The 14,292-nt window shown below is 36.3% G+C and overlaps 1 protein-coding gene across 3 annotated transcripts; it reads left to right on the top strand.

Annotated features, from left to right (window-relative positions):
* The first annotated feature begins 5,741 nt into the window (after window positions 1-5,741).
* On the top strand, window positions 5,742-10,439 carry LOC109107172 (ribonuclease H1-like). Of its 3 annotated transcripts, none has more exons than XM_042746483.1 (9): window positions 5,742-5,885; window positions 6,004-6,096; window positions 6,179-6,306; window positions 6,870-7,091; window positions 8,581-8,680; window positions 8,822-8,876; window positions 8,967-9,051; window positions 9,201-9,325; window positions 10,111-10,439. In XM_042746483.1, the coding sequence occupies exons 2-9, from the start codon at window positions 6,029-6,031 to the stop codon at window positions 10,195-10,197; spliced, it is 870 nt and encodes a 289-aa protein (XP_042602417.1). In that variant the 5' UTR covers window positions 5,742-5,885; window positions 6,004-6,028; the 3' UTR covers window positions 10,198-10,439. The 3 variants fall into 3 exon arrangements, with proteins under 3 accessions (XP_042602417.1, XP_042602416.1, XP_042602418.1); XM_042746484.1 differs by having other exon boundaries at window positions 5,760-5,856; XM_042746482.1 differs by having other exon boundaries at window positions 5,749-6,096.
* Window positions 10,440-14,292: the final 3,853 nt, after the last annotated feature.

Genomic DNA, 14,292 nt, shown 5'->3' on the forward strand with positions numbered 1-14,292 from the left:
AGTAAACACACAAATGATTTATGTACACATTGTAACCAACCTGAATCAGTAAAACATATAATAATAGAATGTTATGCATATGAAAATAAGAGAATAATATTAAAAGAAGTATTTGAAAAATGTAAACTTAAATTTACGTTGGAAAATATACTTGGAACAGCACTAAGGAAAACATATACAGTTAATTTCATATATCTGAAAGAGAAAGGTCTTCTAGAACGAATATAAAGATCATAGAATAATCGGGTTTTTTAAAATATATACTTTTGTTCCACGCTCCAGTCCAGCAGGTGGCGGTAAAGCGTCAATCGCAAAAAACGCTTGAGGAGAAGAAGAAGAAGAAGAAGAAGAAGAAGAAGAAGAAGAAGAAGAAGAAGAAGTATTTGGTGGCACGAGCGGCGTTTGCGGTGACGTCACGGCGGAATCGATCGGAACGGCGCTTGATTTCAAACTGTTTTGGGCGACGGATTAGCAACAACTGTACCGTGGGTGCAACTATCATGGGTGAAAGTACGGATGGAGACAGTGAGGGTATGCATTGGCAGGATGTGTCAAGGAAAAGGAAAAAGGATAGGAGTAATAGCTCTGGAAGTTCAAGTTTAGGGTTGGAGGTGAGTGACGTGGGAATAAAAACAAAGGCTGCAAAGTCAAGCTTGAGGAGGGAGGATGAAGAAATGGAATGGAAAGTAATGGTAACATTCAAAAGAGAAGGGGTTCATTTTCATCCATTAAAGTTGACAAAAGCTATTGAAAAAGAAAATGGGAAAAATAAAGTTTGCCAAATACTTAAGTAACAGGAGGTTACTGATTTTTACTAAAGATAAGCCACAAAGAGATAAGTTCCTCCGTGCAGAAACGCTGAATGGAGAGAGAATCAGTGTTCATATACCAGGAAATGCAGCTAAGCTTAAAGGCGTTATTTATGATGTACCTGTGGCAATGACAATGGAAGAGATAATACAGGAAGTGAAAGGAGGTAAAGTGATGAAAGCTACAAGATTACAAATGATAAGAAATGGGGTGAAAAAGGATAGCCTGTCAGTTCTCCTTGAGTTTGAAAGTGCTATGCCAAGAAAATAAGAATGGGTTACTTGAGTTACGATGTTAGGGAGTATATCCCAGCCCCTATGAGATGCTTTAAATGCCAAAGAATGGGACACACTGCAGGACAATGCAAAGGAAAATTAAGATGTGCTAGATGTGGGGGGGAACATGAATACGGCAAATGTGATAAAGATGCAAAAACCAGATGCTGTAACTGTGGAGGAGAACATAGTGCTGCTTTTGGAGGTTGTCCTGTTCAAAGACAAGCTAGAGAGGTACAGAAGTACAAGATAATAAATCAAGTTTCATATGCCGACGCAGTTAAAAAGGTTAAGGAAAGTGAACTAGCTAGATCTAAAGATACTCGTGTAGCAAGTAACACAAACCTGTCTGTGGGAAGACAGTCAGCTGAGATTCTGTCTCATACAGAAAATCAAAAGCAAACAGAAATAATCACATGTTGCAAAAATATTAACGAGGATACACTAGTTATGGATAAAATCAGCTTTGTGACTTTCATCTGTAAGATTGTGAATGTGGCAATGCAGCAACAAAGAAAAAGTGACAGAATTAAGACAATAGTACAGGCAGCTACAGAGCTGTTAGGGATAAAAGATATTAAGGCTGAAATGATTCATGAGATGCTGAACCCTACTAATTATAATGGTTTGTCTCAAGGTGATTAACATATTCATGGTATTTCATATCCTCCAATGGAATGCCAGAAGTCTGATTGCAAATGGGCAAGAGTTCAAGAAAATCATAACTGACATGGATGTTGTGCCTGATATTATTTGTATTCAAGAGTCATGGTTAAGACCACATTTGGATTTTGTTTTGCTAGGGTATGGTTCCGTTAGATGTGATAGAATTGGATCACAAGGTGGAGGATGTGTAACATTCATTAAAGATACTCTAGCATATAGAAGGATAAATGTTCAAAATGAATATGAATGTGTAGTTGTAGATATATGTAGTCCCAGAGGAAACATTAAACTAGTAAATTTTTACAACCCATGCAAGAAGTTATCAATGCAAATATCTCAAGACATTATACCAAGTGTTAACAGAAGAGAAATATGGTGCGGAGATTTTAATGCACATAATAATCTATGGGGAAGTAATCACACAGATAAAAATGGAGAATTAGTTGAAGAATTAATGGATGAGAGATCACTTGTTTGTCTTAATGATGGAAGTGGTACTAGGATAGATGCTACAAGAAACTCAGTATGTCATGCCTAGACCTTACTTTAGTCTCTGGAAATATGAGTAACTCGTGTGATTGGAAAATACTGAATAACATTAACACTGGGAGTGATCACTATATGATATTATGCACAATTAATTTTGAGGCTACATGTACAGGAAGGTTACAAAATAGAGAGATGGTGTTTTTCTAAAGCAGAATGGGAGAAATTTAGAGTAAGCTGCAAGGAATCTGCTGAAACTATATCAATGGAAGGAGATGTAGATAGCTGTACTAGTGCCGTGACATGCTCAATTATTAATGCTGCATCAAATTGTATACCAAAAAGCATAGTGAATGGGAAAAAGAAAAATGGTTCCATGGTGGAATGATGAATGTAAAAATGCAATAAAAGAAAGAAATCATGCATTTAGAGTCCTTAGGAAGCATTTGAGTCAAGACAATTTGATTGATTACCAAAGAAAGAAAGCCAAGGCACGGAAAATAATTAAGTCATCAAAGAAGAATGCATGGAGAGAGTTGAACAGCCCTTAAGAGCGTGCCACTATCTGTTCAGCTATTGGTAGAGAAATACATCTGAATGATGTATGGTCAATGATTCAAAAGATGACTGGGAAAAGGAAATCTGTTAAAATCCCTGTGCTGGTAGATGGAGAATACTTGGCAATAACAAATAAGGAGAAAGCTGATTTATTAGGTAAGAAGTTTGCAGGTATTCATAGTGGAAGTCACTTAGATGAATTGCATAAGCAACGAAAAGAGGATATTATTAGGAAATGTTCAGATGTATTAAGGAAAAAAGGACACTAACGGATCAACACTAGACATGGAATTCACAATGCATGAGTTGAAAATGGCTTTAGAGAAAAGTGGTTATACGGCTCCAGGGCAAGACCAACTGTGTTATGCTATGTTTAGGCAATTATCAGATGAATTTATGGAAATTATACAAAGGCTGTTTAATAAGATATGGAGAGAAGGCAAATTGCCTCATAATTGGAAAAGTGCTCTGATATTGCCTTTTAGTAAGCCTGGTAAAACCCCAGACAATGCAGGGAATTATAGGCCTATAGCGTTAACATCTCACTTGTGTAAATGGATGGAAAAGGTAATAGTTCATAGACTGTCATATTATGTAGAACAGAAAGGGTTGATCTGTTCACAACAAAGTGGTTTTCGAAAAGGTAGATCTACAATAGATGCCCTAGTGAAAGTTAGTAATGAAGCTGAAAAAGCAATTAGTATGAAAGAGGTCATGGTTATAGTGTACTTTGATATAGAGAAAGCATATGACTCTATGTGGAGAGAAGGACTACTGATTAAATTACATAATATGGGTATTGGTGGAAGGATGTATAACTGGATTTTAGACTTCTTATCAAATCGGACATTTCGTGTTAAAGTTGGAGATGATGTTTCAAATGATTTGGAAATAGTAAATGGTATTCCGCAAGGTAGTGCTATAAGCCCAATTCTATTTAACATCATGATAAATGACATCTTTGAGAATGTTGGTACAGGTATTGGGTATTCATTATATGCAGATGATGGGGGGCAATATGGAAAAGAGGGAAAAATATTAGACACATGATTAATAATATTCAGAATGCTATAATTAAAATAGAAAGATGGACATATGACTGGGGATTTAAGATGTCAGTTGCTAAATCATGTTACATGTTATTTACCAGGAAAAGAAAGTTAGGAAATATACAGCTTAAACTATATGGTCAGAATATGGAAAGGGTAACAAAGTTTTAAATATTTAGGATTGTGGGTTTTGATGAGAAATGTCTATGGAGGACACATGTTAAACAGATTGAAACTTAATGTATTAAAGTACTTAATCTTATGAGATCAGTTTCAGGATGTGATTGGGGCGCAGATAAACTGTCATTACTTGATATATACAGGGCCTTAATAAGATCATGTATAGACTATGGGTGTATGGTATATGGAGCGGCAGCTAAGAGTGTCTTGGAAAAACTAGACAGAATACAGTTCAGAGCTCTTAGGCTAAGTATTGGTGCTATTAAAACAACTCCTACTAATGCGCTACTTGTAGAAACTAAAGAATTACCACTATACACAAGACGGATAAAGCTGTCACTGACATTCTGGGTTAAGTTAAAAGATTCTGGGAAAGACAGAGGTCTTATGTGATTGCTGGGAGTAATTGCATAAATGAAAAGGTAAAGGATTCGGTTGGAATATTAATACAGTAGTGAAAGAATATGGTTTAAAGAGATTTGAGTATGGCCCAAATGTGGTATGGGGTAATGTTCCTCCATGGATATTTCCCGTTCCCAAGGTAGACTTGAAACTTTTAGAACTAAAGAAAGAATGGACTGAAAGGAATGCTGATAATATTGGATATTTGGTTCAAGAATATGTTAAGCAGAGCTACTATCAGTATATACCAATATTCACTGATGGATCTAAAGATTCAAGGAATGATCATGTAGGAGTAGGAGTGTAAATACTGGAGTTTGATGAAACAATATGCAAAAGAATTAATGATAATTTATCGGTATTTACAGCAAAGTAGTAGCCATAATTTTAGGATTGCAATGGGTAGAAGAAGTAAGACCTCAAAGAGTTATTATCTGTTTGGACTCTGTTGCAGCTCTTAATAGTTTGAATTCAACTGATACAATAAGAGAGGATTTATATAAAGAGATATCTATGATAATGTTAAATATAGAGAGAATTGGAATTAATCTTCAGTTTTGTTGGGTTCCAGCTCATACTGGCGTGGAGGGCAATGAGATTGCAGATCTGACTGCAAAGAATGCACTGAAATTAAAGGACGAGGAAATAATGAAAATCCCATTTGGTAAAGGTGAGGCCAAATCATTAATTAAAACAAAAGTGAGAGAATCATGGCAGAAAAAGTGGGACATAGATAGCAAAGGACGATATTATTATAATATTCAGAAATCGATTAATGTCAAGGTTTTTAAAGGGAAATGCAGAAGAGAAGAAGTGATTTTATCAAGATTAAGACTTGGACATACTGGTTTAAAAGCAACCCTGTTTTTAAATGGGAAAATGCATATCAGACAATTGTGATGATTGTAATGTTACAGAAAATGTGGAGCATATCATTATGAGGTGTAAAAAATATAATGCAGAAAGGAGGGTCTTGCAAGATAAGATATACAAGTTGGAACAAGAATGGAGTTTGAAGGGGATTTTGGGGGCAGATGAGAAAATGTGGGAATGTAGTAAAGCTCTCTTTAGTTTTCTTAAATATACAGGGTTAGAGCACAGTATATAAGGTATTTTTTTATTTATTTATTTATTTATTTATTTATTTATTTTTTTGTTTTTTTGTTTTTCTTTTCTTTTTTTTATATATATATATGTATGTATGTATATATATATAAATGGTAAGTACGTGAAGCCCTGAAGTTGCAAACCCCGGTACAGTAGGTGGCGGTATGCACCTGAACAAGTTGGTTGCGACCCGCCAATAAAAACAGAGAGAGAGAGAGAGAGAGAGAGAGAAGTATTTGGTTAGCTGACCGCTAACGTAGAGGCAGTCAGTGCACATGCTGCAGAAGTTTTGCAAAAGACGGTCAAAACCACTGAATCCATAAGTATTTTGTTAAAGATTCGTCTTTGTCAGGTTATTTTTATGGTCATTGTCTTTTTAAAATGCCACCACTAAAGGATAAAGCCGTGTTTACTCTGCTTTAAGCAGAAACAATGTTGAGACTGCCTGGGTTTTTTAATGTTGTACGCAGGGCTTTCTGTGACGCCGCAGAAGAGATGGGCAAGAAAGGAATTTTTTTCTACGCTGTGAGGAAAGGATTTAGACCAGGAGTATACCAAACATGGTGAGCAATGATATATCATCTATTCTTTGAAATTGTGAACGCATTTGCATTGCAATGCTTGACTACGTGTTCTCTCCTAAAGGGAGGAATGTAAACATCAGGTGGATAAGTTTCCCTCTGCGAGTTTTAAGAAGTTCGCTTCTGAACAGGATGCTTGGGCCTTTGTGAGGAGCCAGTCAGCAGCAGCATCATCTTTTGGGAGACCAAAAGGTAATTTAAAGGGTGTACGTTTATTTAAAATGACCAGTGTTCCATACACATCCCTTATAAAGATCCACCATGTTATGCATCATCAGGTTTTCAGGTGTGTAAAGAAAAGCGTGCAAGAGGGGGAGGATTAAGATTAAGCAAACTAAAATTGAATAAATAAGTGAGGGAGACAAGCAGACATAGGATGTGCTCTGAGGTCTTTTAATTTAAATGTCTTGAACCTTAATGTGTGGCATCCTTTGTCTCTGGATCATATTTATATGATTTATGTTCTAGAATTTAGTTGATATTTGTTTATTGATGTTGATTTACCTACAGGACAACTAATGTAAAAATCAAAATCGCTGGCGGTGGCTGGCAACTTTAAAAAAAAAAAAATGCTGGCGGGGAAAGAGTTAATAAATACAAGGTTATAAAATCAGATTTCACTGCAATTAAAAAGAATTGATGAAATGCAGTTTTAAATGATTGTAGTGCGTCACGTCGCAGCAATTGTGGATTGATAGGTTGCTAAAACATACTGGAATGCAAGAAATGAACACTGACATTTGTTTCCATTTAAGGATGCGACTATGAGGCCCTGCCTTCTAGAAATGTGCCTGATGCCTCAATGGCTGTTCCCCTTGGAAGTAAAAGGACATATGAGGAGGACTCTGATGATGATGATGATTATTATGATGATGATGATGATGATGAGGGACTGTCCTATCCAAAACGAGTGAAACTCACTGAGGTCCCACAACCAAAGACAGCTGCAGCCAGTAGTGATGGATTTACATATATGGGTAATTGTTACATATACATATGTTACATATATGGTCTACAATAGTCTTACAGTCGATAATGGTTATCATATAAAATAGTCAACAATTGAAGTGGATCAAAAAAAGTTAATCAAAGTTGTCCTAAGAAAAGAACACATTTTGGTATTAAGTTTTAGGACAACTTTGAAAAGTTTTGATATATATAATATATTAAAAATAGGCCTGTAACGATAGTAGATTTTTCATATCACGGTTATTGTGGCCATAAGAATTCACAATATCGATATATCGTGATATCTATAGAATCCTTGGGGGGGAAGATATCAGTCAAATTATTTTTTACTTATTGAGTTTTTCTTTTTCACCCGACAAACAAGGATACTGATAAATGCAGGGCACAAGACTCTGGCTTTCTCAATCTTCTTTGACGCTCCTATGAAATAACGAGAGAAAATACTGTCAAGTTCAACAGTATAATGAATAAATATTAATGGTAACACTTTACAATAAGATGTCATATGTTAACATTAATGTATTAACTAACATGAATGAACAAAGAAAAATACATTTATTACACAATTTATTAATCTTTGTTAATAAAAATAGTCATTCATTGTTCATGTTAGTTCACAGTGTGTTTACAAACACAACTTGTGACTTTAATAATGCACAAGTAAATACTGAAATTAACATGAACTAAGATCAATAAATGCTCTGGAAATTTTGTTCATTATTAATGTTATTTATATATGTTAACTAATGAACCTTATTGAAGAATGACTGCAGATGAGGCATTAAGTGCATGTCACTGCGACCAACTTAACACTTTACAGAGTTTAATGTAGCAATGTGGTTGCTCAGTTGTTCAAGATCAGTTTTAATCGTGTAACTGTTAATAGATTTGAACAAAGAAATAAAGTGTCACTACGCACAGGCCGTATTGATTGCAAATACAAAAATAAGATGAGTAAGAAAACGTAGTACTTATTAAAATAATGACCCTTTAAATATATGAACACAGAAAACCGCTGTTAACAGGTTCATATAACATTTCCCATTCTATGACTAGTAAAATAATGATAACTTACTCTGATGAACACAGCTCTCCTCAGAGTAGCTGCGAGTGCTGCGTCGTCTTGTGTGACAGGTGTCAGTGTTAAGGTACAATACTGCCACCTGGGAGGTCAACCAGGTACTGGCGATGGAGTATTTACATGTGGTGTTATCATAAGAGAACGGTTCATTATAAATATTGCGGTTATCGCTAATAACAGTATATAACGGTCACACACAAAATTAACACAATATCAATAATTGTTGCTTTGAATATTACGGTTATCATCAATACTGGTATATCGTGACACCCCTAATACATAATATATACTAAATGTATGTTACAATATTTACAAATAATAGACTATAGTGCTGTATGTTTTAAATGAAGGTTTTACCATAGTAAACTGTTTATTGCATTTATACCATAGTAAAAATTTGTATGCATTTGTTACAGGTGATGCTGTAGTAGTATACACTGATGGCTGCTGCACAGCCAATGGGAGAGCAGGAGCACGTGCAGGAATTGGTGTATATTGGGGTCGTGATCATCCACTGTAAGTCATCTCTGATTAAGAGCATTCTAAAAAACAACAGCAATACTTTCATGTCCACTGTTTCTTTTGCCCTGTGAACATTTTCACTGTTTTGTAAGTGTCAAAAAAAAAAAAAAAATATTTTAAATACTTTGTTTCCCAAAATGTGGCTGAGAGGCTTCCAGGAAGACAGACCAACCAAAGAGCAGAGCTGCAGGTAAGAACAGTGAGGTGTTCACAAGCAGTGTTCGTTCTAAATTCTTATACCCTTTTATCGATATCCGTATCAGTAAATATTTCATCACAGGCTGCTTGCAAGGCACTCGAGCAAGCCAGAGAAAATAATTTTAAAAAGGTTGTGATATACACGGACAGCAAGTTCACCATTAATGGTATGTACTTCCTGCTGTTCTGTTTAAATACTATATATATCTCAAACACACACACACACACACTCTCATACATACACGTAACTTACAAATAGTAATTTTGAGTTTATTTCAATGTTTGTGAAGTTACTTTTTTTTTTCGCTTTCCAAAGGCATTACAAGTTGGGTTAAGACTTGGAAGTCTAATGGCTGGAGGCTAAAAGGTGGTGGGGCCATAGTCAACAAGGACGACTTCCAAAAGCTGGATAAACTAAACGCAGAACTTGAGGTCGTATGGGTATGTTTTATCTGTACTCACAGTAATGTACAATATGGCATCTGCTCATCAGTTTGTGCATTTCAAGCATGATGTCCCAACCTTTGTGTGTAAACATTCTTTTGGGATGGAAATGTGCAGCTGTAAACTTTCACTCTATCTTTTTTGATAAACGCACACAAAGAGAGATGTCTTGCATATCTGCATAATTTTTGCTGATGCAGGTAATTAAGGAGGGAATGTGATATCAAAGCAGCTGATATATTAAGAATGCTGTGATTTATAGCCATTATATTGTCTGGAAGTGATCTTTAACTACTTCTGAATGTAGGATAGTGAATATACTGCACTTCTTGTTCAAAACTTGGTATTGATGTAAACTGGCTGGATGACTATAGTTACTAGCACTTTACAATCAAACATAACACACAGCGTCTGAAAAAAAAAGAATCAATTCAGTGTTAGAGTCCAGCGACAACAATATTAAATCAGTATCCAAGTATTAAATCTAACTTTCATATATTGAAGACTATACCAGAACTTTGAGAAACTGAGAGATACCTTCAGGCTACAATAGCTATTTATTATAATTGTTTCATACTAACATTAATGTTTAGTTTTTTGAAGAAACTGTTTTTCATTTTTTGTAAAAAAAAATTGAGGACAGTCTATCCATGTCAGAACCCTGCTGCTCACTTTCAAATGTTCTCTGGCATTATGCAATGAGTGATGAAACAAATGCATGGCATGGCCAGTGAAATGAATAAATGAAGAAATGTACCATCTCTCTTATTCTTCATTTCTAGATGCACATTCCAGGTCATGCTGGCTATACAGGCAATGAGGAAGCAGACAGACTGTCCAGGGAGGGAGCAGCAAAGCCCTCGTCTTAGTCCAGTGTTGCTATGTTCATTTTATAATGCTACATTTTGTTTTATGTGCCTAGGATGAGGTTGTAGTTTGTTTACCCTTGATGGCTAATGCACTTTTTTTTTCTTTTGTTGGGCTAGTGTTGTAATGTTCTCTAAGCAACTCTCGAAAAACAAGATTTCATCTTTTCTGAAGAGCAGTGCTTATCCAAAATGTTTGTTTTTGATTGTTCTGTCAATTAAAGTGTCATATATATTGTTCCTGAGATTGATTGCTGGTACTTATTTTCCCATCTCTCAGAAGCACTTAGAACATTTTTGGGATCCATTACAAGAGACAAAAATAATTGTAGTGATTGTACCGGTGTAAGTCTCCAACCTGGCTAATATTCTGCCACCGTAATGTATTATTGATTCTTTATCTCTGAATGCATCATCTTGCTCTTATTTTCAGCAAGGTGTTTTCAGTTAAGAAATGGTCATGGCTCTCAAATGCACCAGTGCTGAAATGCCTCAGTGTGAACAGCAGGAGTCACTGCAGTTCAGGATGAAAACTTAGATTTTATCTTTACAAAAATCTAGCTTTGCTCTCTTATTACGGAGCCTTTCCTATCTTCACCCGTGTTATTTTAACTAAATGATGGGGATATTCTGATTTTATTGTTTTTAGTATTTTTTTTTTTAATTTTCTTCACAGCTGATGAGAACTTCGTCCAATTCGCTTTATCCAGTTAATATTTAAACCTATGAAAATGATTTACACAGAAGGATTTCAACATTTTCAAGGAATATTTTTTTCCCAAAAATGAAAATTGACATTTAGTCATGTTCAAAATCTGACTTATTTCTTCTTTGAACACAAAAAGATCATTCAGATTTTTTTTTTTTTAGTCTAAAGTCCAGATTTTTTTTGACCACAAGTCTCATCAAAATACCAAAGAGGAAAGAAGGTTATAAAGGTTTGGAAACATGAATCTGGAAAAATGAATTTTCATTATATAGTGAGAGCCTTGGCCTGTTCTCTTCTTCTTAAATTCTCTTCGTTCTGTCGTTTATCTCAAGCTATAAGGGTCCTGTCCGATTCTCTGCTTTAAGCCTGCGTCTAGACAGATGCCTTGAGTGTTGTCTTAAATACAGATAAGCTGCACAGCAGGCTGAGGAGGAGTGAAGGCAACTTCTCTTTCATGAAATAAACAGGTGAGAATCCCAACACTAGGGCCCCAGCGCGGCCCGTCCTGACCTTCGCTTGCAGAGCTCAGCTTCTCTGAATTCCCGCTGAGATCCAAGACCTTCAGAGCGGGATGTGCGGTCAACAGTTATAGGTCAGGAGACTCCGATTGTCCTTGCCTGGTGAAAACAAGGAGGATTTAGTGCTCGTAACCTTTCACAGCTTCAGGTTTCTTGAGCCTGCCTTGTATGGAGGATTGTCTCTTTGCAAGTCTTATTGTTGGATCTGAAGATGAAAACTATCCTCAAGCCTAATGGGGAATGTAGATTAGCTCATTCTGTAATATTTATGGAAGTTAGTTGTTCCAACTGGTAACGTTTAGAACTCATCTGAAGGCTATTTGATAATCAAACACGGTGATAATTTGTTGGAGATTAAGGGAAGGAGGAGGCACACCAAAAACACCCCATCATTACAGCACATCTGGTCTCTGCTCTCTTCAAAAACCATGTCACAGCTGACTCGGGCCCTCAAATCTGGAAGGAAGTGTAGGGGAATTAACACTAATGAATCCAACAACCACACGATGAGGCCTCTTTGTGCAGGGACTTCAATGGAAGCCACATTCGGAGCAGGCACAGCGAGGCACAATCAAAGGCACCAGCAAGCCGTTACCACGGGAGCAAAACTGCAGCTTGTAACCGAACAGACATCTGTTTCCATGACAGCTGTCTGGAACGGCATCAGCCTAACTAACTGCTGCCTCAGAACAAGTCTGACTGTTTGATATCTCTTGCGATAAAGACAGAGAAGATTCTGTCAGAAACCCTCGCCGCTTGTTGTTGTGATGCGCTAATGCGAAGAGAGAGTTTGAATTTGTGTTTATTTTGTTGGGCTTTGAAGCTGCCGGAATCATAGACTGCAAAATAGTAGAAGGGAGAAGAAACGTACCCGAGAGAAGTAAACATATGGAGCAAACTACCGCGGTGTGCTCGACGGAAGCCGCTTCCGCGAAGGGTAAAGGAAAAACAACTTAACTACAAGTTAAACAATAACTTTTTTGACAGTGTTGATTACAGTTAAATTTATTTCCACCTTTCCCTCCTTTTCTTAAACAGGCAAATCTGTTTTTTTTCACTGAAGCACTTAAAATGAAGTGAATGGGCCAAATATGTAAACATTAAAATCGTCTGTATAGCCACCAAACGTGAAACAGTATGCATGGAAACACGGTTTTAATGTGTAAAATATAAGTTTTATCCAATTTTGCAACTATAAACTAAAAAACGAAAGTAAAAATAATTTAAACAGCTTTATAGGCACGTGATAATGCACGTTTTAACATTTAACATTTGGCTACGTTACTATTTCTGCTTACATGACATTTTCTATTTTCTAAATGACTATTTTCCAAAAGCATCTTAATGATCTTATTGCGAATAATTGATGCTTTTTTCCCGTAATTTTTCATTACAATGTCATAACTTGGTCTTCCAGTGAAATGGCAGATTCACTTTTGACGTGTATGACTTAGCCAATTATTTAGCTTGATTTATTTAGCTTCTTTTTTTCAATAATCTTTTTTCACTTGGATGTACATGACAAGGATTCAATGATCGGTCGCTACTTCGCTTAAATAGTAAATTAAAAATTGGTCCCATTTGCTTCCATTTTAACTGCCACACTGTAGCCTTAATTTTTGCTTTGAAAAATGAAATCATACTTTCTGTTATCAATATAATGCCACAAATTCTGTTGACTGAATATAACTTGCACTAAACTGAAATGTTCCTTTAAATAGGACAGTAGCTCTAGTTCTTCATGGTTGAGACACCCGCCTGGTGGTCTGCTGTTTGCCAGGGCCTGCCCGCAGAGAGGGGCTTGACAAGGTGAGCTCCAGCACTGCGGCAGCACTCTGCAGCTTTCATTCTCATTCTCTCTCACTCCACCCTCCCTATCTCTCAGACAGAACACCTGCTTAGGAGCTCTCCAAAACCCTCACTACACTGAGATACCACCACAGCTAGAGTAAAAAAAAAAAAGCACTGCACCGTCTTATATGTGCATCAAAACACAAAGTCCTTGACCCAAATAGTGCAGATGGCCGTGCTCTGAACTGACACTTAAATCAGTGAGCTCAGGAGAGTCTGCCGTGTCGCCTGGCCTTCAGGCTGCCTCAGACTGTGTGTGTATGAGACTGACTCATCAAGCTACCAGAGAACTCAATTTAATCCCACAGCAGGAGATTCATTCTCTTAAAGCTGAAGTTCCCCATCACGTGCTCGCTGATGAGGCGGCCGCAGCACCTCCTCACACATAACCAAAGTGAGCCAGTCGTGCTGGATTTTTAATGATACATTTGTCAAGCAGCTACTGAGCAATATTTTCAGCATTTGTAAGGAGAAAAACAAAAGGAACATCTGTGTCTCTGTCACCCTTACTTGCACAAGGGGTTGTTAGATCATTAAGAAAATCTTTCTTTCTTTCTTTCTTTCTTTCTGTAGTTCTCTTTCTTTCTCTTTCTTTCTTTCTGTAGTCTTTTCCTGTTTTTATTTTTCTTTCTTTCTGTATTTTTTCTTCCTTTGTATTTTTCTTTCTTTCTGGAGTTCATTTTTTTTCTTTTTATTCTTTCTTTCTGGAGTTCATTTGTCTGTCTTTCTTTCTTTCTTTCTTTCTTTCTTTCTTTCTTTCTTATGTTGTTATTGTATTTAATTTCAGTTTCTTTCTTTCTTTCTTTCTTTCTTTCTTTCCATAGTTCTTTTGTTCAGTAGTTCTGTAATTCTGTCCTCCTTTCTGTATTTCTTTCTTTTCCTGTGGTTCTTTATTTCCCCAAGTGTTTGCGACTTATATTTTTCTCTCAATCTTACTTTTAATTACAATTTCCATTACCCAACTGGTGATTTTAGTGGATACATAAATTCACTTATACAGGTTTCCTATAGCAGGTTTAG

The sequence above is a fragment of the Cyprinus carpio genome, chromosome B20, assembly GCF_018340385.1.
Source record: "Cyprinus carpio isolate SPL01 chromosome B20, ASM1834038v1, whole genome shotgun sequence".
In the NCBI taxonomy this organism is placed as follows: Eukaryota; Metazoa; Chordata; class Actinopteri; order Cypriniformes; family Cyprinidae; genus Cyprinus; species Cyprinus carpio.

Bases quoted from the DNA above. Each gene is read 5' to 3' on its own strand.
- LOC109107172 (XM_042746482.1), top strand. From the start codon at position 5,966: ATGTTGAGACTGCCTGGGTTTTTTAATGTTGTACGCAGGGCTTTCTGT. The intron at 8,681-8,821 runs GTAAGTCATCTC...CTTTGTTTCCCA, and splicing joins TGGGGTCGTGATCATCCACT to AAATGTGGCTGAGAGGCTTC. The intron at 9,052-9,200 runs GTATGTACTTCC...CGCTTTCCAAAG, and splicing joins CAGCAAGTTCACCATTAATG to GCATTACAAGTTGGGTTAAG.